At 36.2% G+C, this 27500-nt stretch overlaps 1 protein-coding gene across 27 annotated transcripts in view; it reads right to left on the bottom strand.

Moving 5' to 3' along the window:
* The window catches only part of LOC136837694 (sodium/potassium/calcium exchanger Nckx30C-like), a 537491-nt gene that overhangs the window by 55029 nt on the left and 454962 nt on the right, over positions 1-27500 (bottom strand). For 12 of the 27 annotated variants that reach the window (XM_067102575.1, XM_067102570.1, XM_067102588.1 and 9 more), the window contains one exon: positions 8357-8374. The exons of the other annotated variants lie outside the window; for them this stretch is intronic. In XM_067102575.1, the coding sequence (XP_066958676.1) occupies positions 8357-8374 (18 nt within the window). The remainder of the gene's footprint in view (positions 1-8356; positions 8375-27500) is intronic. 27 annotated transcript variants of the gene reach the window in all.

Below are 27500 nucleotides of genomic sequence, written 5' to 3'. Positions count from 1 at the left end.
TTCGCTCTTCTTGAAAAAATTTGTAGTTATGAAGTTATTTCATTCTGAAGTGAATTATTTCTAAAAAATGAATAATGTTTCCGTGTTCCATTCCCTTAAGTGCTTTCTATTTCATGAATTGTTTAGCATGACTAACGGCATAAAGACAAGTGGAGTTTCATGTTTCTTCACTTGTGAAAACTGAAAGATTACTTACCAAAGAAATTATTTAGAAAGATTACACACATGTACGCAACAACAGCTTTACTTTTCCTTGCTTTTTTGGACTGACGATTCCTGACTATAGAGAGAGAGAGAGAGAGAGAGAGAGAGAGAGAGAGAGAGAGAGAGAGAGAGAGAGAGAGAGAGAGAGAGAGAGAGTTGCCCTATGTACAAGACAGGGGGAGGGGGCCTGGAAATCTGGAAACAAGGGAGATTAATTGTAAGCACAGTAAAAGAGAAATGATTAGGGGCAATCCAGTTCATATTTTGAGATTTTACTATTAAAAGCTTTCTTTACTAAATCACCGCTTTGTATCTCCAAGAGATGGTAACGAAACACCCGAAAGAAACTACATTTTGCTTCTTATTTTCAGAGATGGTTAATGAAAGACTATGAGGAGACGTTTACAAGCCAAGCACTTTCAGAAAGAGAAAGTACAGTACAGCACATTAACTGCCTCCCATCTTGAGCGAGCAAGAGTTGCTGTGAAGCTTCAATCATATCTTTCGAAGGAAGTTGTCCCTTTCTGCCTCTCCGTAGCCCGGAAACTTTAGCGTAGCAAAGCTACTCGCGCATTCGGCCTTCAGGCTACTACTGCGTGACCTTTACTACTGCTTGACCTTTTATCGTTAGCACGTGAAGCCAGGGGTCATGAAAGATTCACGGGGCAGACTCCTTGAATTTCGAGAGTTCACACGTGTACTTATGCGTCGTGTTTACAGAGACATCGTCATGACTATCCGTCTGGAACATTCCCATTAGCTTTCCCGCTTGTGGAAGTGATGAAAGTGGCGAAAGTTGTGTGTGTGTGTTTGTGTTTGTGTTTGTGAGAGAGAGAGAGAGAGAGAGAGAGAGAGAGAGAGAGAGAGAGAGAGAGAGAGAGCTGAGTAGTATTGTGAGAAAGCAAAACCATCTCTGGTGGCGTGTTATAGATAGATAGATAGTGCGAAAGAGAGAGAGAGAGAGAGAGAGAGAGAGAGAGAGAGAGAGAGAGAGAGAGAGAGAGAGAGAATATGTTGAGTAATATCGTTTGTGTGAGAGCAAGACCATCTCTGATGGCATGAGAGAGAGAGAGAGAGAGAGAGAGAGAGAGAGAGAGAGAGCGAACAAGTTGAGGTCTGGTATGTCTTGGTGGCGTGTTATAGATGGATAAATAGGTCGATCAAGTTGAACGATTATTGCGAGTGTAAGAGGGTAATAAATCATTATGAGTAACTCTTATGAGAGAGAGAGAGAGAGAGAGAGAGAGAGAGAGAGAGAGAGAGAGAGAGAGAGAGAGAGAGAGAGAGATCCAACCTATAATGAAAGACTTTGCCATAATTTCAAGAAAACCTCACCTGTTTTAACCAATGTATTGTGGAAATCGTAGAAATAACAGTGAAAGATGAAACTGAAAATTCAAGATGTTTTCTGTAACTGCAAGAGAAACATTTGGTATGTAATTTCTACGGATAACTGAATGTAACATGTACTGTATGCTAGACATACAGAGTATGCCGTGAGGGATTCCTGATTTATTCAGTATAGACATTTTCCAAAAGGTGTTCACATAACTTAAAAAGGCGAAGAAAAAAGGAAACAAAATCTGTCCCCACAGACAAAAGCAATTTGAAGATAAGACAAGATCTTACTTCAAACTCAAGAGAGATCAGAGTATTTAAGACAGCAAGCAGGAAAATAATTATGGTGCAAATGACCACTAGTTACTTGTTTAAAGTTTTTTCTATAATTCACCTTGCCCAACGCTAATTTGCTTGGAAGCTCTAAATCATATCACGTTTAGATATATGGAGTACCACGTGTGTGGTACTCCATATATCTAAACATTTCTTTATTTATAATGTCCCTAAACGTTTGCTTTATTATAATGTCTCTAAACATTTATTTGATTACAGTGTCCATATATGTTAACTTTTATACATATAAAAGTATTATTTGATTAGTGTCCATATAAATATCAAATTGTATACAGTGTCACCACAGGTCAACTAGCTTCCAAAGTAACTTTCGTTCATTTGCTGACAGTGACTAATTATTCTTTTAGCCAGAGTCCCTCTAAAGCACTAATTTGCACCGGAGGGCTTTTCTGTCTGAATTTCCAATACGGTGGTGCTTCACAAACCGAGTGACCTTGAAAGTATAGCCTTGCGTAGGGGTAGGACCCCCCAACCCACCCTCCCCAGAGACGTCCCCAGAGTCTCATCGCATCCGCCATCGATCTGGCAAAAGAAGGACTCCGTCTGAACCGCCGTCGTTGCCCACACTGATAATACCTTTGCATCTGGGATAGACAGACAGAAAGGCACCTTCACTCCTAGCTGTTTGATGATATCACTGTCTAATTTATATTATGGCTCTTATGACGTGTTAATTTCAATGTACATGAAAATGGAGGAGTATTCTCTAAACATCAACCGATTTACTATCTTCTTCGTCATACCTGTTATATGATACATGACCACTCATACTTTCCTACAGACATCCAGATCTTCATGAAGTCGTAGCCAGCTTCTGCTACCGATTCGAGTAGCAAACGAACGAAAATCCTCCGTTTCTGCGCATCTGTCCGTGGCTTCGACTTTTGTTATAATCACAGTGACAGCATAGAACACATCATCACCCCAGTTTCCTTTGCTTTGAAATCTCTACGCAAGGCAAAATGGCTTTATATCAGAGCCATTGACGAAGAACTGATACTTAGTGGTAGAAACCACACTGTATATATGCTAGGGGGAAAATACCGACGAACATACAAACAGACAGACCAGAATACAGCCGTGCTTGGTATCTTAATCACTAAAAAGCTCTGGGTTACATGACAGTGTGTTTCTGTTCGATGACAGAAATTCTCATTTGACTTTTTTGCAAAAGTTGAAAGAGTTTTTCAAGCTTTTAATTTTTTAGGCGTTTAATCCTGTCAGTCAGTCATCGACTCATCCAGGGCGTGTTATAAAACTTCCAAGGTTATTGTTATAAGTTTTCACTCCAATATTGTGCTTTGCGAGTGCATGATTTTTTTATTTGCTTAAATGACAGGTCTGTCATTGTTTAAAAGGAAAGGACTGTTAAAACCAATTCTGGTAATGTCAGGCAAATTGTCCTCTCATTTGCATAGACATTACGTTTTACGAATATATACAGGCACACAGGCAAACATACATACACACATATATATATATATATATATATATATATATATATATATATATATATATATATATATACTTATATGTGTGTGTATATATATATATATATATATATATATATATATATATATATATATGAATATATATATATATATATATATATATATATATATATATATATATATATATATATATTTTTATATTATACAGATCTTATATTATTTTTATTATATATATATATATATATATATATATATATTACAACCTTCACAAAAGCTTTCCACCCCAATCTAAACTTGGTGACCGTTTGCATGGATCACAAAACAATTTTTATCTTGTACAGATCTTATCTTGATTTTTTAATCTCTCTCTCTCTCTCTCTCTCTCTCTCTCTCTCTCTCTCTCTCTCTCTCTCTCTCTCTCTCTCTCTCTCTCTCTTATTATTCTAGATCCGGAGAAAATCAAAATAGATCCTGAAATACGGAAGGCAAAGCATCCCTAAATAAAATTAATTCCAATAAAATATTGGTCATTTCATCTCGGCACTGGACGAAAAAATATATTTCTGTATCATTATTCTCTTTCAGACTCTCTCATGAGAAAAATTTCCTACTGTATTTTCATGAACAGCTGCCACAATTCGGCAAAATAAATAGATGCCAAAATTAGAGGTATTTTAAAATGAAAGGAATGTTTTCATCTCATGTGGTTAGAATTCTGTTCTTTTTTATCTCATTTTTTACCATGAGGTAGTCATTATAATTATAAGCCCTGCATATGGTAACATTCTTTCCCAATTCGTATGCAGTATGTTCTTTTTTATTCTCTTTATTTCTCTTCAGAGGTTTCCGCAAGAAGAGATTAGTTATCTTTAGTTATCTTTCCTTATCTTACCAACAAATGGGGGTTATCTTTCTGCCAGAGTATGTGTTATCTTTCCAGCAGAAGGTGTTTTTCCACTCAAAGGGTGCTATCTTTCAACTCACAAGGTGTTATCTTTCAACCCACATGGTGCTATCTTCCTGCCAGAGGGTGCTGTCTTTTCACCAGTAGTTATTATCTTTCCAAAATGATGTGTTATCTTTCACCAAAAATGTGTTATTCTTCTACCAGGCTGTGTTACTTTTCTTCCATAATGTGTTATCTCTCCACCAGTAGTTGTTATCTTCCAAAAGGAGGTGTTATCTTTCACCAAAAAATGTGTTATTTTTCCATCAAGAATGTGTTACATTTCTCCCAGCATGTGATACATTTCTTCCAGATTGTGTTATATTTCTTCCAGGGTCTGTTATCTTTCCAACAAGAGATGTTATCATTCATCAGGAATGTGTTATTTTTCGACCAGAATGTTATCTTTCTGCTAGAGGGTGTAATCTTTCCACTAAAAGGTGTTAGCTTTCATCAGCCATGTGTTATCTTTCTGCTAGAGGGTGTTATATTTCTTCTAGGTGCTATCTTTCTGATAGGTGTCATCTTTCCATCAGAGAGTGTTATCTTCCCGCCAGCGAGAGTTATCATTCACGTTCCCATCAATTCTCCCGGGATGTGACTGCGAGGTCCACAAGCCTTCCCAACCTGGCAGCGACCCTCAATAGTCGACAAACCACCGGGTACATATTTCTACGAGTGCGGTCTTCCCAGGAATGATCCTTGTGAATGCCTGAATGCAGTTATTCTTAACAATTATAAGGGAGGGTATTTATATATTGCATGATTCAGATAAGTATATTTCACAGTCAAGGATTCAGTATGCAAATATCAGCAGCGTTTTATCAGATTCCTTTGGAGTTTGGAAACTTTTTTCTTTACTTTATTTTTTTTAATACTCCTGCCTATTATGATGGTAATGATCACCATCCTCTATTCACTGTAGGGATCGATAAGGCTTGTGTGAACTCGTGGAAAGATTTTTTTTTTCTGTAACGTGTCACCATCTCTTTGAAGTCAGTACAGTTGTCATCGGGTATTACAAACAATTTTTTTTTTCTATTTATTTTTGGGTGGGGCTTACCGTCAATACAGGCAGGATGAACATAGTCAAATAATTATTCTCCAAATCATAAATGCATCTGTAATCACTTCCTTAGACCCGGGAGGGACAAAACTGACAAATTATTATCATTTCATGGCAAACAAACAGTCCTCCCAAAATGGTATACTGTACACTTCTTTAGAGACCATGCTATCTATTATTATTATTATTATTATTATTATTATTATTATTATTATTATTATTATTATTATTATTATTCAGTAGATGAACCCTATTCATATTGAACAAGCCCACCAAATGGGCCAATGACTTGAAGTTCAAGCTTCCAAAGAATGTTGGTAACTGTAACAGTATATACACATAGACATATATATACATATATAAATGTGAATATATATATATATATATATATATATATATATATATATATATATATATATATATATATATATATATTATATATATACATAGATATATATATATATGTATGTATATATATATATATATATATATATATATATATATATATATATATATATATATATATATATATATATATATATATATATATATATATATATATATATATATATATACATATACATATATATAATATGAGTTTTTTTATCACACCGTGATTCATATACAATCATGAAGCCACCAATGTCGCTAATATCAAATTCACGCTACCTCAGGAATATCTCCGATGGAGAATTATCACCAAAGGGGAATTTACAAGTGATAAATGGATTGGTACTGTCGGGTTGCGATCCCACGACACAGCACAGACCCAGCAACTCCAGTCGACGTTACCACTGAGCTCAGTGGGTTGTGATACCCGACAGTACCAATCCATTTATCATTGATAAATTCCCCTTCGGTGATAATTCTCCATCGGAGATATTCCTGAGGTAGCGTGAATTTGATATTAAGTGACATTTGCAGCGACATTTGTAGCTTCATGAATATATATATAATATATATATATATATATATATATATATATATATATATATATATATATATATATACTGTATATATATATACACATTTATATATGTATATATGTCTATGTATATATACTGTAAGTATGTGTACATACATATATATAAATATATATGCGTGTGTATATATATGTTTATATATATACATATATACAGTATATATATATATATATATATATATATATATATATATATATATATATATATATATATATATATATATATATATATATATATATATATAAATAATATTATATCCAGCATTTGCAATTTTCAAACTTTGTAAGCTAGACCAAAAATGCAAGCTTAAGTATAAAAAAGAGATTATGACCGCACATACATAATTGTAAGTCTGTCCTTGAAACGGGTCAGTAGAGTAAAGCTCTTCGACAAGTTGATCGCCATTTTTCAAACTTTTGAATGGAATTCAGGTAATGGTATCTGGTAGCTAATATCACATAGTCAAGTAGCCATAAGGAAAGTATACTTCCCATTGTCATTTCTTGTACTTGATTCTCTTACTCTATTTACTCTATTTCTCCTCCTGTTTTATTTTCGGTTTGCTTTGCTCTCCTCATTTCACAACAGAAACGAGAAAGAGAATTTGTAATAGATAGATATGTAAATGAAAAATGAAAAAATCATGCTATAGTTTTCCATGGAAAAACATGAAGTCTTAAGTAGATTTTCCAACTACACAGTTACCAACATTCTTTGGAAGCTTGAATTTCAAGTCATTGGCCCATTTGGCGGGCTTGTTTAATATCAATAGGTTCATCTACTGAATAAATATATATATATATATATATATATATATATATATATATATATATATATATATATATATATATATATATATATACACATGCGCAAACTCAGGAAACAACGTCTCACTTTATAAAGATATGATTATAAATAAAACTGTCTTTACGTATGTGTCGAAAACATATATAACAGTTCATTGCAAACACGTTCGTAATAAGTCCTCTCAATGGATAAAATATTTAATCTGGTCTCAGTTTTGAATAAGAAAAGCAAATGGTATATAAATACCGAAATTGCTCGGTAGTTCCTAATTGTCAGTATGAATTTTTCGATTTCTCTATTGGCTATATATTTCAAGGTGCAAACCCACAGCTGTATTTTGCCATCTACTTGACTAATATATCCTAAATTTGTCTATTTATTTTCGGGCATCATAACATTCACCCGATGTGATAACAGAATAAATTTCATGGATTATCACGAGATTAAACTGATTTCTTACAGACGAACAAAGAGAGCTTTCAACCCGACCCTCTAAAACAAGACTAAGAGATGGATGCAAATAATCCACACAGAAGCGGACATATACACATCGAGAGTAAGGACAGAGAGGTACAAAAACAGATAAATGTACTGCCACGCACATCCATGCAATGGACAAAAGCACAGAATAACAAGAATAATAATAATAATAATAATAATAATAATAATAATAATAATAATAATAATAATAATAATAATAATAATAATGATAATATTATATTGTTTGGAATAAAAAAATAATGTGACAAGCCTTCCTCCCACACGGATTCTCTTTTTTGAAGTTATTTGTGACATCCAGTCTCTCATTCCTCCTCCACTCACTAAGACACAATTCATCCAAAAAAAAAAAATATATATATATATTTTTCATTTAATTTTAAATGAAATGTTTGTTACGTAAGTAATGGTGGTCCTTACCCCGCCCTCACAAGACAGATAGATATCCCACACACCCCCCTACACCCACCCCTAATAAAGAAAAGGACAAACAAAAGAAGTCACACGAACGGAAGAAATCAAGAAGAACTTCGAGATTAGAGAGAGAAGGGGTTGGGGCATGTCATATTAACACTGGTAAAGCCATGCAGAACAGGATGCCATGATATGCTTTCATATGCATAAGATCACTTTCAATTCTCTTTTTTTTATTATTATTATGCACTAACACCTAAATATGCATTGACATGCAGAATGGGGACTTTACCAGGTTCTTCCTCGAGTCCTGAAATATGTAGAAATTCAAGATCAGCTTCCTGCATTACATCAAAAAAGTAGAGATAAAATAAAATAAAAAAAATTGTGAAAAGAAGTCGAGGGTTTTCTCTTTTTTTCTGTACAGGGGGACAAGAAGCTTCCCTTTGGTCCCAGCGAGAAGCGAGACTCGTAGGCTACTTGAAACCGTTCATTCACCTTCACTATAATAAAAAAATATAGCTGGATGAAAGTGGCGGCTTCTGTTTAGTCAAAAAAAAAAAAATACAAATGAATGAATAAAAAAGAAAACAAAGCTCTACTGTATCATAGATGAGGATAAAAATGAACACCTTTAGAGTTTAGTGGTAGAGTCAAGTTCTACTTTCTGTGTTTATACATGATGGGTGATGTAGTGCATGCCATTACTCTACAGTATGGACTCTCATGATAAGACGAAGAAGCGCTCTTGGGTAAAAGGAAAAAAAAAGTGGCCAAAAATCTTTACTCGTACAGAGGCAGACAAAGAACAGATAATTGGAAGGAATTGACACAAACCTTGACTTGTTCAGCTTCATGACACACGCTCTAACAAACTCACGTTCATTTCATGGGGAGTGTTTTTCATGTTGAAAATACTTTTCACATTCATCAAAAGAGAATTAAAATAAAACTACTCATACTCTACTCCTATGGGGATGGGGGATGGGGAAGGCTGAAATCAGATCATCTAGATACATTTAATGTTGGATTACAGTTACAACTGGGCATTCAAGATTGAAAATACACTTACGGGAAAATGTGGGGTTGTTTCTATGGCTTCTAGTTCTTACTAGAAGATGGGCTGAGTTATTGATTACGCATAATAGTATACATCTACATATGCACATTCAAATATAGGAGGATCTATCTACCCGATGCGATTGAGGGTTCTTAGACAGAAGTCTGCGTCCTGTTGTGAAGTGTGAGCAGGATTTCAAGTCATTCTTCGTGAATGTCTTGTGTATATGCATAAACAGTGTAAATTCCCAAAAAGCAAAAACGGGCTTTTGATTACACTCAAACCAGTGGACTTTCGCCCAAACATATACACAGAGGAATACTGTACATACTGGCCTCTACTAATCATATTTGTACATATTACATTCAAAATTGGTGGCAGAGTTTTTTCGAAAAAGGATAAAAAAAAACCTCTGGACCTCTGATTATCCTATCACCTTTCATAAACTGATTTTGGGGACTTTTCCCAGCATTTATTTTAATCTGATGACAATAAATGTCTTTATCTGAGTACTATCAAGTAATATCCATTCGTTCCAGCGATGCAATCCCGATGGTCACCTTTATCTCATCAATTATTTTTGCCAACTGGATAAACATGGGGTATAACATCTCACAGAAAATTTAATACTTTAGCAGACGACTCGAAATAACTTTTTGTTAAAAGAAAGAACTTTTAATGCGACAAAAGATAACCAAAAACAATTAAGTACAAATAAAATGAGATTTCGAAGACTGGCGACCATTTCGACCATTCAAGTCAAAGCATAACCTCTATGATTAAGATAAATAAAAGATTAAAAAAAATATGAATAAAAAAATGCTGATAAACTATTTCCTTCTGAAATGGGCGCAGCGTTCTTCAGAAGCCACAATGAGCAATGCTCCTGTACTTCCAAACTCATTCTTTAACTTACCATCACGAGATTGTCATTCTTAAATGTCAGTGTGTTACCAATGTACCACGAGAAAGCTCTGTAGGCTCAAGCATCTTATAAGCATCTAATGAATTCTGACTAATGAGGCAAGCATTCTTTCGTCTTATGAACCTGGTATTTTGCACAACAAAATTTACTTAAAATCAGAGCATGAGAGCAAAGCTGTTGATGGGTGCAGCCCCTAATATTTCAGATTTTTTTTTTTAGAGGATTGAGAAAAATTGAGAAACATTACAAAACTGCTGAGTTACCTGCATGGCTATGGTACCTGGATATACTAAAGAAAACTCTAAAAAGAAGAAAATATTACAAATACGAAGAGTATCCTTTTTTTTTTAAAGGAACTGCTGCCTTCCAAGTCTTAAATACAAGAAGAATAAGCAGAATTGGAACAAAAAACTCGTAACCAACAACACGTAACAGGACGCGATATCAGATCTTAACCGGAAGTTCAGAGAGAGAGAGAGAGAGAGAGAGAGAGAGAGAGAGAGAGAGAGAGAGAGAGAGAGAGAGAGAATTCCTTTTTGAAATTCCTCTGGAAAAAAATGTAGTGAGATTCCCCCGACAGGAAAATATGCGTTCGGTTTTCTCTGATAAGAAAAAAAATACACCGAAATTACAAGCGATCTTGAATTAAAGTATATTTAATAACCGATGCAACAAAAATATGCTAATGAGGTCGAGGACCAACTTCATATTAGTCCAGTATTAAATTTCTACACGCCTGGTAGAAGCCTTCAGAGAGACTATAACTACTCTGCCACCATGCAGTTTGTGAAACTCATATACACACAGGTTTGTGTAAATACACACGCACATACAAACACACATTTATGGGGATGTATATGTTTGTGTGCTAATGTCTACGAATCATGTTTTCAGAGGAGGAAAAAAGGTGTAAATGAAAGAGATTCATCCAAATACTGAAGATGATTTCTAATCCAGCCATTAAAATATAGAGCCTTACAGAGTATACACACAGACTGTCGAACTTGCAGCATCATCAGTGCTAGATGATGAATGATTCAAGGCAGAAGTTTGCATAATCTTGAACTGCAAATTATTCCCAAATTCAGCTGAAAAGTTTAATCGAAATACAACTTATTCTGTGCATAAATCAGCTTCAAGTTTGACAGAACATGGGGGAAATTTTGTCATTTTTTGGGGCTACACTTCGAGGTCATATCAAATATTCCTGAATGGAAGAGCTTGAGGTCAAATTCGTGAGATATGAAGCAGATTGTCTACTTATTCTAAAGGGTAAATAGAATTGGATTAAAAACATTCTTAAGAAAAAGACGTGAGTTATAATCTTTAGAGAAAAAAAATTAGAGCAATATCTTAAAAGTTATGAGAATCATGTCATTCAGGAGGTATATAAAATTTCAAAAATTCCAAATGCAAGGAAAAAAAGGACCACATCCAATAAAGCTTAAAGATAAGGTTACAAAAATAAGATCTTAGATAATACAGTGGCTTCAAATACATGAAAAAATCTTGCAGTGTAAAGGAGGCAAAATCTGATTGAATCCCACCTAAAAAATAGAAAAGACAAAGTTAGAAATTTTGGATATATTTCAAAAGGGAGGAAAAATTTTGGTTGTACTACAAAAAGGATACAAAAAAAAATTTAGACCCGGGTCATACATATACATACACATTTTTAAATATACATTAAAACTAGGGTTTGGAATACTATCGTTCGGTTGTTAATCAACATGTAAAACAGTAAGCAGCCACATAATTCAATTGAGTTTTAACTGGAGATTTTGCATGATTCTGACGTCCGTTCTCTCTCTCTCTCTCTCTCTCTCTCTCTCTCTCTCTCTCTCTCTCTCTCCTTTATTTTGGACTCCTTCGTTCATCTGTTAGGGTGTTTTAAATAATTTTGTATTAAGTAAAAATAAATAATTTTTTTATCTACGTTAAATAAAAAAAAAAACATTTTCATTCAGGATAAGTAAAAATAAAAACAGAGTCTGTAACAGACAGCTTCCCCCCCACTCCCTTCACCCCAGTCACTCTGTCTCCTGTCTGTTCAAATTCTCTGCCTCACTTTTAGGCTTAAAGATAATTACTCTCTTCAGAGGCAGGGTAAATTACAGAATTACAGGTAAATTAGAAAACAGGTACGCAAATCGATAAAGCCTGTAATGAAGGGAGAGGGAGATTACTTCCTCAGATTATCTCTCTCTCTCTCTCTCTCTCTCTCTCTCTCTCTCTCTCTCTCTCTCTCCTTTTGTTTGTTCGTTCCGGGGGCTTTTGATTACCTTAAGTAAACAGAGCGGGAAAAACTTGAAATTTGTCAAAAGTAAATTCTGTGGTAAGATATTTTTACCTCTATTTTTTTATCGTAGCTCCGTGGCTTCTTGGGAACTGGAAATAAAAATATATTACATTTCTTTACTTAGGAAATGCAATATGCGATCATTTACTCATTCAGGAAATATCAGAAAAAAAAAAACTCGGAGAACAACACACGAGCAACTGAAGTGCCGTTCAAGAGAAAAAGCCTCAACCGTGAACTTGAACTTCCAAAGTGCCCTCATTCTCATAACAACAGGTTTTTAGAAATTCTTCGTGAATTCTGGGTCATGATCATTCCTTCAATATCCCACATCACTATTTTTTTTTTTTTAGAACCTGGTTGGTTTAGTGTCAGTTCATGTAACAGATTGACTATACTTTTATCAGACTGTACAACAACTAGTACAACGTACAGATAAAGTAGATTGTTATCTGCTTTAAAAGTGATTTATGGGCATAATGGCAAATACATGTTTCTGAAAGAATGGGACGAAAATCATCAATCAACCTTGTTCCAAAGAAGATATAAATGAAGCCTTTCCAATCATTCGTGGCATCCCATTAAACTTGATTACTTGTTAGAGCTAATTTTGCTTCTTTTTGAAATCTATTCTGAAGTACTGTTACTTGCGGAATTTGAAGTTAAGCGAAGTCATCAAAGATTACTTTCTAATATCTAGCCAATAAAGTATTGTTTAAAGTCACTGAAATTTACCCTAACAAGATCCTGTTAACTCAATTTAAATGCCGTTCCTTTCCGTTGCCTTTCTACGCGGAGCAAAATGCGACTTTTTGCGATAATTCAGTCAGTGGATACAGCAGGTTGTCTGGCTACAATTTGGTCAAAATTCTAAATACCTGACGAATAAGTTTCTATTCCAAACGTTAAATATGTCCACAAGAGGTGGTTGATGTGTCCAAGTATAGTTTCAATATTCGTGTTACCATTACAGTTAGAAGACAGGAAAAGGGAACCTCTTCAGGAATTATTAAAAAGGTGGATAGAAACAGAGAGAGAGAGAGAGAGAGAGAGAGAGAGAGAGAGAGAGAGAGAGAGAGAGAGAGAGAGTGTGTGTAAGGGGGAATGTATTCAGTGCATTTTTATTTCCATCTTCTGTATATATATATATATATATATATATATATATATATATATATATACACATATACACATACACATACAAAAATATGTATGTAAAATACATATATATATATATATATATATATATATATATATATATATATATATATATATATATATATATATATATATATATATATATATAATCAACTGACCAGATGTCTTTTTTTCCTGATATAGTGTCCTCAGCCACGGGCGGGTAGGTTGAAGTCCAGTTCATTAAGGGCGTAATTGAGTAAGGACCGAAAGTCCTTCGTAACAGAGAGGAGCTAAAGAGAAATGATGTTGGCTTTCAGGGTAACGAACGGAATGATGAGGAATGGAGCCACAGGGAGGTTTTAGATGCAAGTTCGGGTCATAAGCTACTAAAGTGTAATTGTGAAAAGCTACTCGATCAGACAAGTGACCCATATCAAACTTACCAGTGTTGAGGGAAAAAAACAGCAAAATGATTTATGAAGCAATGTGACAGGGTTTAATGACGATTAGCTCGTCGCAGGAATAAATGAAAGCCGTGAATTTAAGAGCGCAAAGCCATTTCCTTCATTTGATGATGCGCTTACTAAGTTAGATGGGAATAAATTCTCATGTTTTGAAACTTTCGGGTTTTGTTCTACACCACGCAGTACTACGCTCAACAGATCTTTTAGCTTAAGTCTCAAGGGGAAAAAATAACTCCCGTAATGAAATAAATAATACAGTAAGCCAGCTTATCGACCAGATAAGTAGCTTCAATATTCAAGCCAGAGTAGCACTGTCCTGAAGCGCTGTCAGAAGCAAGCTCACAAATAAAGATACATAAGAATGGCTTTGAGGCAAGCGAAGGTATACAGTACCTCAGGGTAGCTTTCCGTTAGACTTTCCTAATTCGATCAATAAAATATGTGCTAAGTTTCTCAATCGTGTAAATAAGTTAGTACATGTATATCAAAAAACGATCAGTGAACCGTATCACATCTTCTATCATTCTATCGACTACAGTATAAGAAACTTTCTGGTAATGTTCTGTCGTGGGAAAAAATCTCAGCGTTTCTACTTCTGTATTAAAAAAAGGAAAGAAATATTGATCTGTGACTTATTATCAATATGGGTAAAGACCATTAATTCGCTTGGAACAAACCAATATTAAAAAAAATAAAAAATAGAACTGGCGACATGTCATTTCATAATTTCATCTAAATGGACTGCATAATGGATGACAAGCAACTGAAACATGAAACTGAATAAATATAATAAATAACGTATAACTATGGAACACGTAACATGAACATGTCGCTTTCTGTGACCTACATTCATCCTTGTGACCTCATGTGACGTCAGGTATAGTGAAAAACCGCCCATGCAAATATCATTTGTCATATTCTGATAGCTTCTGGTATACGAGTACGCGCGTGCGGTATTTCTCTTCAAATATCAGAATATTCATGTTTGTGTAGTTTGATAGAAGGATTTTAGTTTTCTGAAAAGAAAACTATTGTGCTGGCTTTGTCTGACCGTCCGCACTTTATTCTGTCCGTGCTTTTTCTGTCCGCCCTCAGATCTTAAAAACTACTGAGGCTAGAGTGTGGCAAATTGGTATGTTGATCATCCACCCTCCAATCATCAAACATACCAAATTGCAGCCCTCTAGCCTCAGTAGTTTTGATTTTATTCAAGGTTAAAATTAGCCATAATCGTGCTTCTGGCAACAATATAGGATGGGCCACCAACCGGGCCGTGGCTAAAGTTTCATGGGCCGCGGTTCATACACCATTATACTGAGACCACCGAGAGATAGATCTATTTTCGGTGGCCTTGATTATATGCTGTCGCGGCTGTACAGAAAACTCGATTGCGCCGAGGAAACTTCGGAGCATTTTTTACATGTTTTCCCCTTTATTTGACGAATATAGGACGAATTCCGACGTACTGTAGGTCTGTCTAGGAAGGTGGTGGTGTCTTGTTCCCAGAATGGAGATCGGATCGAGTCGTTAGATATTAGAAAAGGAAAGACAAAGGGGCAGAAGGTGACTGGCTCTGATACTGAACAAGGCCTCAAGGAAATGGTGATGATTTCTCATGTTGTGCTGGGTTAAAAAAAAAAAAAGTAAAGAGGGTCCTCAAAAACTAAATGAAGTAGTCCAAGGACATTTAGAATATGCAAATCTCTGGAATATGTAAGTAAATGGACAATGAATCAGAAAGGTATCGAATTGAATTGAATTAAGTTAAATATAGAATTTAGGCAGAAGGCCAAGCACTGGGACCTATGAGGCCATTCAGCGCTGAAACGGAAATTGACAGTAAAGGTCTGAAAGGTGTAACAGGAGGAAAATCTCGAAGTAGCACTATGAATATATCTGCGTAACAAATCTTTATTGAAAAGTCTGAATAACTGAGCTGGTCCCTCCCTAATATCTGAACAAATCTTTCCATAGTAGCTGAAATATGTTCCCTAATATCTGATCTAATTTTTCCATAATACTGGTGTGTTCCCTCCCTAATAACTGTGGTAATCATTCCCTATTATCTGGGCTAATCTTCCGTAATATCTGTGCTAGTCTTTATTATTATGGCTGAGCTAATCTTGATCTTCCATCTAAGCCAATCTTGCCCTAATATCAGATCTAATGTTTTAATAATATCTAAGCTAATATTCCCTAACATCTGACTTAATTCTTCCCCATATCTGAGCTTATCATTCCATAATATACGAGTTAAATGTTCCTTTCAATTTAGATGCTCGTTCCATAAGCGTAGAGCTAATATTTCCAAAGTGACAGCTGTGATACTTTCCCCTTAATATCTGAGTCAGTCTTTGCCAAATAGCTGAGGTAATATCTTCCTAATAGGTGAGATAATATCTTCCTGATAGCTGAGATAATATTTGCCTAATAGCTGAGATAACATTTTCCTGATAGCTGAGATAATATTTACCAGATAGCTGAGATAATATTTTCCTGATAGCCGAGATAATATTTGCCTGATAGCTGTGATACTATTTTCCTGATAGCTGACGTAATATTTTCCTGATAGCTGAGATAATATTTGCCTGATAGTTGAGATATTTTCCTGATAGCTGAGATAATATTTGCCTGATAGCTGAGATAATATTTTCCTGATAGCTGAGGTAATATTTGCCTAACAGGTGAGATAATATTTGCCTAATAACTGAAATAATATTTGGCTAATAGTTGAGATGATATTTGCCTAACTGCAGAGATAATATTTGCCTAATAGCTGAGATAATATTTTCCTAATAGGTGAGGTAATATTTGCCTAATAGCTCCTAATAGGTGAGGTAATATTTGCCTAATAGCTAAGATAATATCTGCCTAATAGCTAAGATAATATTTGCCTTTGAGTCGAGATGATATTTGCCTAATAGGTGAGATAATAGTTTCTTAATACCTGAGCTGAGATAACCTTTACATGATGTCTCAATTAGACTTTCGTTAATGCCAAAGCCAACCTTTCCGTGCTATATTTTATAGGCTAATCGTTACGTAATAGCTGATTTAATGTCTCAGCTAGAATTCGGCTTACATCTGAAGTAATCTTTCCCTAATATCTCAGATAATTCTCTCCAAATATCTAGGCAACTCTTTACATAGTATCTGATCTATTTCCGTAATATTTCTGATAATCTTTCCATAATAGCTGAGCTAATCTCTAACATTAATATTTGAATCAGTGTGTCCTTAATTTCTGAGATTCGTATTACACGGATTTCCTTTCTTGTCTTCACGCAGTTAGTCCAAGCAGGACAAACCTCGATCGACTGGCTGAAACAAGGCGCCTTCAGTGCAAGGAAGATGTCGCATAGAAGGTGAGATTTTCATTGTGGATAAAGTCCCAGGGGATAATCAAAAGCGTATGAGTTTTTTTTTTTGAGTAGTTTTACCAGCCCACTGAGTTAAAAGAACTCTTCTAGAGCTGGACCAAAGGATTAGTTAGTAACGTTATGTGTAACATTTTATTTGCGGGTTTGCAGTGTTGTAAAAATCTTAAAATTGCTTCTAGAGAAAATTTTTCACTTTCAACTAAAATTTCTTTCGTTGCGTGGTTTTTAAAATATGAGTTTCTTCGGCATTCCATGAAAATACATACTTGCGTCTGACATATATCACAAATTGGTGTGGTCTGCACATTAAAAAAATTGTTAAATTACTATGCCTGATCCTTAAAAAATTTGACGTTTATACAAAGGCCAACTTTAACTGATTGTTTAAGAATTTTATTCCTTTTAACTGTTTAACATTGCATTTTTTTTTAGAGCGTGAACTTGATGAAAACATCCAAGGAATCTCTTCCACGACACAAAACGTTTTACGGAATTCCCGAAATACCAAGGAACCGTCTAGAGATAAGAATGTCAACCAGTAACGCCAAAGGAGGCAGCATACAGAGGTAGCTCTCTCTCTCTCTCTCTCTCTCTCTCTCTCTCTCTCTCTCTCTCTCTCTCTCTCTCTATGCAAGCGGCTTTGTGTTGCTGCTGTATCTAGACATGAAACGCATGTTCGGATAAAGCTGAACTGCGATTGTCATAATTTCTTCGCTCTCACATTGGTCAGTCAGCCATATTCGCTATATCGATCAACGCTCGCGAGGAAGATCTGAGGTAGCGGATATGTCCTACAAAAAAAAGAGGGGGGGGGGCGATGATGGAAAGAAAGCTTAATCTAACGGAAACAAACAGATCCACTTTGTTCCCCCATTTGATCACTATTATTATTTGCGACGCGGGCTGATGCTGATATCTCTTTAATGTAAAGGGTGTCTCTTCTGTCGAAAGACTAACACGAAATCTCCCCTGCTCCTAGAAGGGAGATTGTATTCCGTATAGGTCACTGTTAAAGAGCTTGTTTTTTTTTTTTACAAAGTACCCCTTTAAAATAGGTATTTTCAAAGCGAGATAAAAAATTCATAATAATTTCCCGGAATACAGTATTTGAATCAGTATGTCCTTAATATATGAGATTCGTATTACACGGATTTCCTTTCTTGTCCTCACACAGTTAGCCCAAGCAGGACAAACCTCGACAATGGCCCCCTTTAAAATATGTATTTTCAAAGCGAGATAAGCAAAAAATGAATAACAATCTCCTGGACTACAATTTTGTTCATTTTAGGAACATGCTCAATTTTGCAATGTCTGTACGTAAACGTCTGTAAAAATATTTCTGAATACAATCTAAAGCATGAAATATTTCCAGAGAGAAGTCCATTTCACGAGATTCCACGCTGGAACAGAATGCTACTGAGCGCATACTCTCTCTCTCTCTGGTCATCGGTTCCCCAATCCCTTTCCGTGGGGAATCTGGGACGTCGGGGGCATCCCAAACTATAAACAAGATTCCGAACAGGGGAGGGAGGAGAGCCTCGTCGAGAAATTTCCAGCGGTGCATGCATGAATCTTCAGTAATGGCTTTTCCCTGTGACATCTATGCTTGCTGGGAAAACTTTAAATTTACTCTGTATTGCCTTTCGTCTCCTGCATCTGACAGGGAAATTATAATTGTGGTTGGGGGAGGAAGAGGGGGGGGTTGGGTAATGGGAAGATGGAGGGGGGTTGCCCTGGGGGAAAAGGCGCGGGGTGTAGGAAGGACCTCACAAAGACTTTGTTATTTGGCATCGTGACTGAGTTAGCTGCTTTAACTCTGTTTAACAGTTCCCGGATTCTAGCAGTAGACGGGGAGAGGGGAGGGAAGGGCGGGGGAGGGGGAATCGATCTCTAACTCGTCAACAAGCTGTTGTTGAACTCGATCATTTTATTGTCAAATGAATCTGATTATTTAATGTCGTGTAATGCTCTTGCTTCCGTCCGCTGCATCTGCTGCTGAATGTGGATTCCACTGTGATGATCATTTTAACGCGAATTCAAAATACAACTTGTAAATATTCAGCTGTACTTATCCTCTATTTTTAAAGTTAAGTGGCATGGCAAACCTACGTAATTTCCCACAAGAACTCTGAATCTAATAATCATCCAGAACTAATATTTCTATCTTGTCACGAGCACAGACATCATGGAGAGATTATCTCAGATAATAGTGAATGGTTAGCACAGGTATTAAAGAAAAACGGAGATGACGCAGGAGCTTTAAAACGAAATATGAGTGATACGTTACTCAAATAAAACAAAAGCCTAATAAAGCCACTATGCAAGGCCAGTCTGCATATATATATATATATATATATATATATATATATATATATATATATATATATATATATATATATATATATATATATATATATATATATATATATATATATATATATATATATATATACTGTATATATATTTGAGGTCCATTACGTTCTGCCCTTGCATTTCATTAACTTCAAGAACAAACGTGACTTCTTTTTGCAATAAAGTACACAAATACTGGCTGCTAAGAGCAGGGGTAAAGACACACACACACACACACACAAACACTACCCGGAATGAATGAAAGTTCTTCTTCAGGAACGATGATTTACTGAAAGATAAAGGGAGTCGATATTTGTGTTAATAATGCTTACGGAAAACATAATGGAATTCGTCAGTCATACGTTTTAAGAAGAATTATGATAAAATAACATAATTTTGGCTGTCCAGCTCCTATTTAATATCTGATAATACTACCACATCTAACGAGACATCATCATGGTATCTTGTTTTTTGAGTGACACATATTTGTTTGTGCTATAAAATTAATTGGTACTTTAGGTAAGGCAAAAATGTTTGCAATTTTTCTGTATGTGTAATAATAATTTTTTATTTTTTTTCAGTTTTCATGTTGCGTAATTTTTTTTTTCGTTCTATCAACAGACGTCTTCAATTCCCGAATCAGCTAGCAAACTGTACCAATAGTAACACGAAACCAATCTTCCCCACCACATCGTGAGGTCGAAGCAGGAGAGAGAAAAACTCTACGGGAATCCAACCTAACATTTCGTTATTCTATTTTGGTCTGCACTGATGGTGGCGGTGGCGGTGGCTACGCTATTGTGTTACTAAAGAACCTCTCGATATCTTACACTGGGCAGTGAAAGCCGAGAGCATCAGCAACGCCAAGTAAGAAAGAGCGAACAACTACTATGCGGGTAATGCTGGCTGCTCCCCGTGGACGGTCGAAAACTTTTGATGCGACTGTTTCCTTTCTGTTTCTCCTGAGATGTTAGGGAAACAGATAGAAATAAGTAAATAGATATATAATATTTGTTTAATATGAAATAATATGTAACATCGTAAAATCTTGATAAAGAGGGGCATAGGCAAGAACATTGTCATCTATATTGCTAATATTTCAATTCTAGTATGGCAAAGTTAAGTCTGGTCAGAATTTAGATGGGTGAACATGAAAGACAAGGGTATAATCCAGACCGTTTTCGTCTCTATGGCCTCTTCACGAGAACTCGCGCTGTTAACATCAGCGGGGGAGAGGGTTAAGGCTGACACACCGACCCCGCCACCCCCATCCCCACCCCCATACTGTTTATAGTTTCAAATATTCCTTTTAGATGCTTTTCCATAACCAGGTCTGAAAATCGATTTCATAGTAATCATTATCGTTGTGGTACTTATTTTGAGTAACATTTATTGTTATTAGTTATTTCAAATAACTTCCATTAATATTAATCATTTTACAAAACAATCATTACTCTTGTTTCGATTCCTTATGCTTCATCATCGCCTCAAAACAATTTCGAATCGAACCGCACTTGAATCTAGTTTTAGCTGGCCAACTGGTGTAGTGGTTAGTGTCGTGAACGCCACTCAGATGTCGCCGGTTCGCGTCTCCCCCAGGGCGATGAAAAATCACTGGCTCTGTATATGATCAGTTACTACTGCAGTGTGGGGTCTCCGGTCGGAGTCTGAAACCAACATTCTTTGGAAGCTTGAATTTCAGGCTAGTGGCGCATTTGGCGTGTTTATTCCTTGTGAATACGTTTCATCTACTGAAATATAATAATAATAATAATAATAATAATAATAATAATAATAATAATAATAATAATAATAATAACTGGCTCCAAAGAACCACTGTATAAATAAATTGTCCTCCTTCAAGCAATTTACCAACAACGAAAGAAATATCTTCTATCTCCCGAGACAATCCCTGTAGGTGAAGGAATCAGGACTCAAGGAGGAACGAGGCTCGGCAGTTGACATGTTAACCCAGGCTTCTAATAACGATTTATGGATCGGGCGACCTACAAACGGTGGGGGGAGGGGAAGGGGGTGCGTGGACAGCATGAGCATTACGTATGGTGCTAAAGTGGGTCACGGGATTCGTCTCTTCCGTTTGTAGCCCTTAATCTACAAATTTATACAGGCAGGTGCGGCAGTTCTCATACACGGATGATCAATTATTCTCGGGCGGTTCGTGTTACTGGCAAATTCGTTTCCAAAAACTGTTTATACGACTGTTTCCATTCACGTTACTGGCAAATTTACTTCCAGAAACTGTTTATACGACTGTTTCCATTCACGTTACAAATATATTTCCAGAAACTGTTTATACGACTGCTTCCATTCACGCTACAAACAAATTTATTTCTAAAAACTGTTTATACGACGGTTTCCATTCACGTTACAAACAAGTTTATTTCCAAAAACTGTTTATACGACTATTTCCATTCATGTTACAAACAAATTTATTTTCAAAAACTGTTTATACGACTGTTTCCATGTACGGTGCTAGCAAATTTATTTCCAGAAACTATTTACATGACTGTTTCCGTTCTGTTTCTGTGAAATGTTACGGAAGCAGATATAAATAAGGAAAAAGACAGGTAAAATTACTTGTGCAATATGAAATAAAACTGGATATAGACAATACTATAATATAGAAAAGCATCTGAAAATCTCAATATAGATAGTCAGAGGCATGTTTTTTTTTTTTTTAATGGGAAATCGACAAGAATTTCCTTTTGACGTTCCTCATCCAGTAAGGATTACGCTTTTGCATATGACCGTGGTGTCAAGACAAATTCTTGAAAATAAAAGAAAAAAGAAAGTGACTGCGTCACGCTGCCATATTAACATGTATCTGAGAGACTGATGATATATACGCATTCCTAACATTCTGGCATCGTAAAAGATGGAAAGCTTTCCAAATGAGAACGTCAAAAACGACGTCTACAGTTGTAAAGGCTCGCAAGATCGTCCTTGATTCTATAGACGAGGTGTCAGCGCAGTAGATTTGTATTTGCGCTGACTAAAGAAACGGCTTCTAGTAAAGCAGCATTCATTTCCAGGGACGTAATTCTGTTTATATAAGGTACGAGAAGTCGTATGACAGTGCCTCCTCGCTGAGCGGAGAAGGTCAAGGACGGCAAATTCTCTCTCTCTCTCTCTCTCTCTCTCTCTCTCTCTCTCTCTCTCTCTCTCTCTCACAATCGTTTTTCCGATAAAGTACCTTGGGTGCTCCTTTACTTCTCCATCGCCTACGCAGAATACGGGATTACTTGCGGCACAAATCTCTTAGTACTTTGTGAAGAAAATTTCCCGAAGCACGACACTTAAGGCATATTTGTATAGTAAGCTTTGAGTATCTTTTAGTGTAATCTGAAATCGGTTTCAGCATAACACTCACGGAATATATTTAAAACATCGCTTGTACTTCTCTACAGGATTTTATAATACTTATATGAAGTTACCTTTGTAAGTTGCTATAGTACACTTGATGAACATAAATCTCTGAGGTTGCTTCAGGTACATCAATATTTTCAACTGGTTAGAGTATAACACCTGGTTGCTGTTTGTATAACAATGTGATCATTTCTTTGCAGACAGTCATAAAATTGAAAGGTCTCTTAGAAATATTCTTCCACTGGACACATGTAGTTTTATCTAATTTCTTAGAATATGTACAAAAACACGACATGAATGTTAAAATAACTTGCACAATTCCTGAATACTTTTTACTGTGTTTAACAATTTAAAGTAATCCAAGCTGGAAATGTAACATCTAGTTATGATTTAATTTCAGTTCACATATACAAATACTAGTAATATCAAGTTATATATATATATATATATATATATATATATATATATATATATATATATATATATATATATATATATATATATTGAGCTGACGGTAAAAATCAGCAGCCAATACCGCTGAAGCTAATCGTGATTGGTTGCTCGTGTTGCTCAACACCCACCATTGGTTACAATGATATTGTTTAGGGATATTTACTGTCACCGAAAAAAGGACTATAATTATCATTCTATGATAATTAACTGTCTATGGTATTCAGGAGTTCTGTAGCCAGAAAGGTTTAAAATTTGGTTCTGTAGAACACAAAATAGATCTCTGTAGCTAGCGAGGTTTAAAATTTATTTCTATAGAATACAAAATAGACCTCTGTAGCCAGAGAGGTTTAAATTTTGTTTCTACAGAATACAAAATAGACCTCTGTAGTCAGAGAGGTTTAAAATTTATTTCTACAGAATACAAAATAGACCTCTGTAGCCAGAGAGGTTTCAAATTTATTTCTACAACATACAAAATAGACCTCTGTAGACAGAAAGGTATAAATTTTGTTTCTACAAGATACAAAATAGGTCTAAAGTACTCAGGTCTATGTTAAGATAAGCGAAATGTGATATATAGACGATTGGCTCTGTATTATTAAAGTGGATTGTCGTTTCTTTACTGGCAAGTGAGCATTACTGACTTAGTTGAGAAATAAAGAATAAAATGAGACTCAAAGCACAGGCAAATGTTTATTTTCTGACGACAACTTGAGCCCGTGATCTTAAGCATTCTCTTTGAGAGGCGACAGAAATTTATTTAACTAAGTCTTTCCTTCTCTAAGCAAATAACATGAAGATGAAATTCTTAAGAATATAATACAAGAAAAAAGCACACACACATATACATACATAGAGAGAGAGAGAGAGAGAGAGAGAGAGAGAGAGAGAGAGAGAGAGAGAGAGAGGTGTCTTTCCTTCTCTAACCAAATAACAAGAAGGTGAAATTCTTAAGAAAGTAATGCAGAAAAAAAGCACACACACATACACACACACACACACACACACACACAGAGAGAGAGAGAGAGAGAGAGAGAGAGAGAGAGAGAGAGAGAGAGAGAGAGAGAGAGAGTCTTTCCGTCTCTAAGAAAATAACATGAAGGTGAAATTCTTGAGAATATAGTGCACGAAAAAAGCACACACACACACACACACACACAGAGAGAGAGGGAGAGAGAGGTGTCTTTCCTTCTCTAACCAAATAACAAGAAGGTGAAATTCTTAAGAAAGTAATACAGGAAAAAAAGCACACACACATACACACACAGAGAGAGAGAGAGAGAGAGAGAGAGAGAGAGAGAGAGAGAGAGAGTCTTTCTTTCTCTAAGCAAATTACATGAAGGTGAAATTCTTGAGAATATAACGCAAGAAAAAAGCAAACACACACACACACACACACACACAGAGAGAGAGAGAGAGAGAGAGAGAGAGAGAGAGAGAGAGAGAGAGAGAGAGAGAGAGAGAATTTTATGTGGGAGGGTGAGAGAGATATATGCGACCATTATCTTCCTTTTTATATTTTCTGAGCCAAGCTCTGGTTTTGAGTGCTTACGTGAGATCTCTGATACGCGTCGCAATCAGTGTTTTCTCCTTGGAACGCGTCCCAGTATGAAATTTACGCTGTGTTTATTGCCGCATAACCAGCGTCATATCTCTGAAATACAATCTGTAATTATTTGGTACGTAGATCCCGCCCACTCCTATTGCTCGAAGGAGTCTTCTCGTTCCGTCATCTTGTTTTCCGAGAGTCCTACTTAGCTCTCCTAAATCCTTCCGGGTTCGGTAGATATTCATTTCAACTCTCCATTCTCCGCCGATCTTCTTTCAGTCCTGGATGAGGAAAGGGAGCTTTGGAATTCCCGGCCATTTCGTATTTATTCCTTTTAACATTTATTAGATTGTTACAATTATCTTTAGTATTTGTACTTTTTATGGCGTTCACGAAAGCTACGTCGTTTAGCACTGCAAAATCATTCACTGCCGTACTTAAATGCTCTTTTATTTAGGGAAAAGAACCTATATTCCTCCGCTTATACATTTCGAATGTCTGCCGTGGTTTCGCGCATTAGCAGCTTAATGTTCACGAAGTACTGCGCGTAAAATTGCAGTGTGATAATGATCAATTTACTCACTTGCATGACTCATTAACCCCACTTCAACCTCCCTCCCCACTTTTTTTAGTGAAGGAGGAGGGGAGGAGGCAGGTGGAGGTACTTGTCAATACGTTTTAGTCACTACTGTCAAATACGCTTCTTGATCACCGATCTCCATGCAGCGTCATCGTAGCTGTTCAAGTCCGAGAATTCATTTGACCACTGAAGGAGTTGCATTTATGAACGAACATTAAAAACTTCTATGATCTAACTTTTCTCTTTTGCTTTCTACACTCACCCCAATCCTCTTGCTCATTCTGATCAGTGTGATGCACTTAAAAGCAATTATACGCTTGTAACCTATCGGTTATCGCCACCGATATTGATTTTGGTTGTCGATGTAACAAGAACCTATGATGAAAGAACCTAGACACCAGTTCATGACTCGTGAACGAAAGTTCGTGACATTCGAATGATGATGTTGGTGGCGATCATGACTTGTTGTGGTGACCGTAACTTGTGACGACTGTTTTGCCGATATGAAGAGAACTTACGAACACTGATGATAAGTGGTCCTTTATTTGATATCGGCGTTCTGATCATTTCTAGACGATACGACAGTCAGTTTGCCAGTGTTTTCTTTTGGGTATGTCTGGTATGGCTGGCTGGTTCCGTCTCAGCCCTGACCGCGTATTCCGCGCGTTGTTGTCATGCCAAGCTAACCGGGGCAGCAATGCCTGCCTTCCTACCCTTCCCTGCCCTGCTGAATTAGGGACTCCATGCTTATTTTTACTTCTTTTTTTTTCACATGTTTTCCTCAGCCCAAACTCTCGGCATTATAACTAAGTGGACATCTTTCCAATTTGGTCTTGCTTAATACTATTTCTCCTTTTTCTGTGAAATTTCTCCTGGAGACCTGACTGCAATATCTCAGTTTACCTCTCTGGATCTTACTTGATACTTTTGCTCCACTTTCTTTGAAGGTTACCCTTGAGATCTAAGTGGACACATTTCCCATTTGGTCTTACTTGACACTAATGCTCCGTTTTCTTTGAAAATTTTCCTGGGAACCCAAGTGTATTTCCTCAATTTCCTCTCAAAGCCTTACTTGATAGTATTGCTCCATTCTTATAACTTATGTGGATATTCTTTCTTTACTCCTCTGGGTGTTACTCGATCCTATTACTCCGGTCTTCGGCGCTATATTGTGAATTTCGTTTGTTTACCCACCAGCGTCTTACTTGATATTGCTCCATTTTCTCTGAAAGTTCTTCTGGTGACCTAAATGTATTTCCTCTCTTTTCTCTAATGGGTCTTGCTAGATATTCCTCCATTTTCTTTCAAAGTTCTTAGATCCTAAGAGTATTTCCTCAGTTTTCCCGTTTGGGTCTTGATATTGCTTCATTTCCTTTGAAAGCTCTTCTTGGGACCCACGTGTATTTCCTTCGTTTTCCTCCCTGGATTTTACTTGAGAATATGGCTCCATTTTCTTTGAAGATCTTTTTCTGTGACCTCGTGGATTTATTCAGTTTACTCCTCTGGACGAATTATTACAGAAAACAGTAACATGCTTCAGTTGACGGGAGAGTGAAATACGGAAAGATAGTCAAGGTATTTCTTTAATAGCCCTCGACACATCCGTCAATGCTGACACTCACTGACAGAACAGCGACAGTAAGCACGCTTACAGATGTACTTGATACACACGTGTTCTCCTCCGTCATCCTGTTGAACTCGTGCCCGAGCTGGGTGCATTCTTTCCGTTGAGTCAAAAAGAACGCACCCGTAAGAAACAGCTGTTAGTCTTCTGAATGTATTCATGGACTTTCGGTGAATAACACAGGTGCCCTTCCCGAAAAATGTAAAATAGCTGAATAAGGAGT

The sequence above is a fragment of the Macrobrachium rosenbergii genome, chromosome 59, assembly GCF_040412425.1.
Source record: "Macrobrachium rosenbergii isolate ZJJX-2024 chromosome 59, ASM4041242v1, whole genome shotgun sequence".
NCBI lineage: Eukaryota > Metazoa > Arthropoda > Malacostraca > Decapoda > Palaemonidae > Macrobrachium > Macrobrachium rosenbergii.
This window is presented reverse-complemented; position numbering and strand designations above follow the sequence as displayed.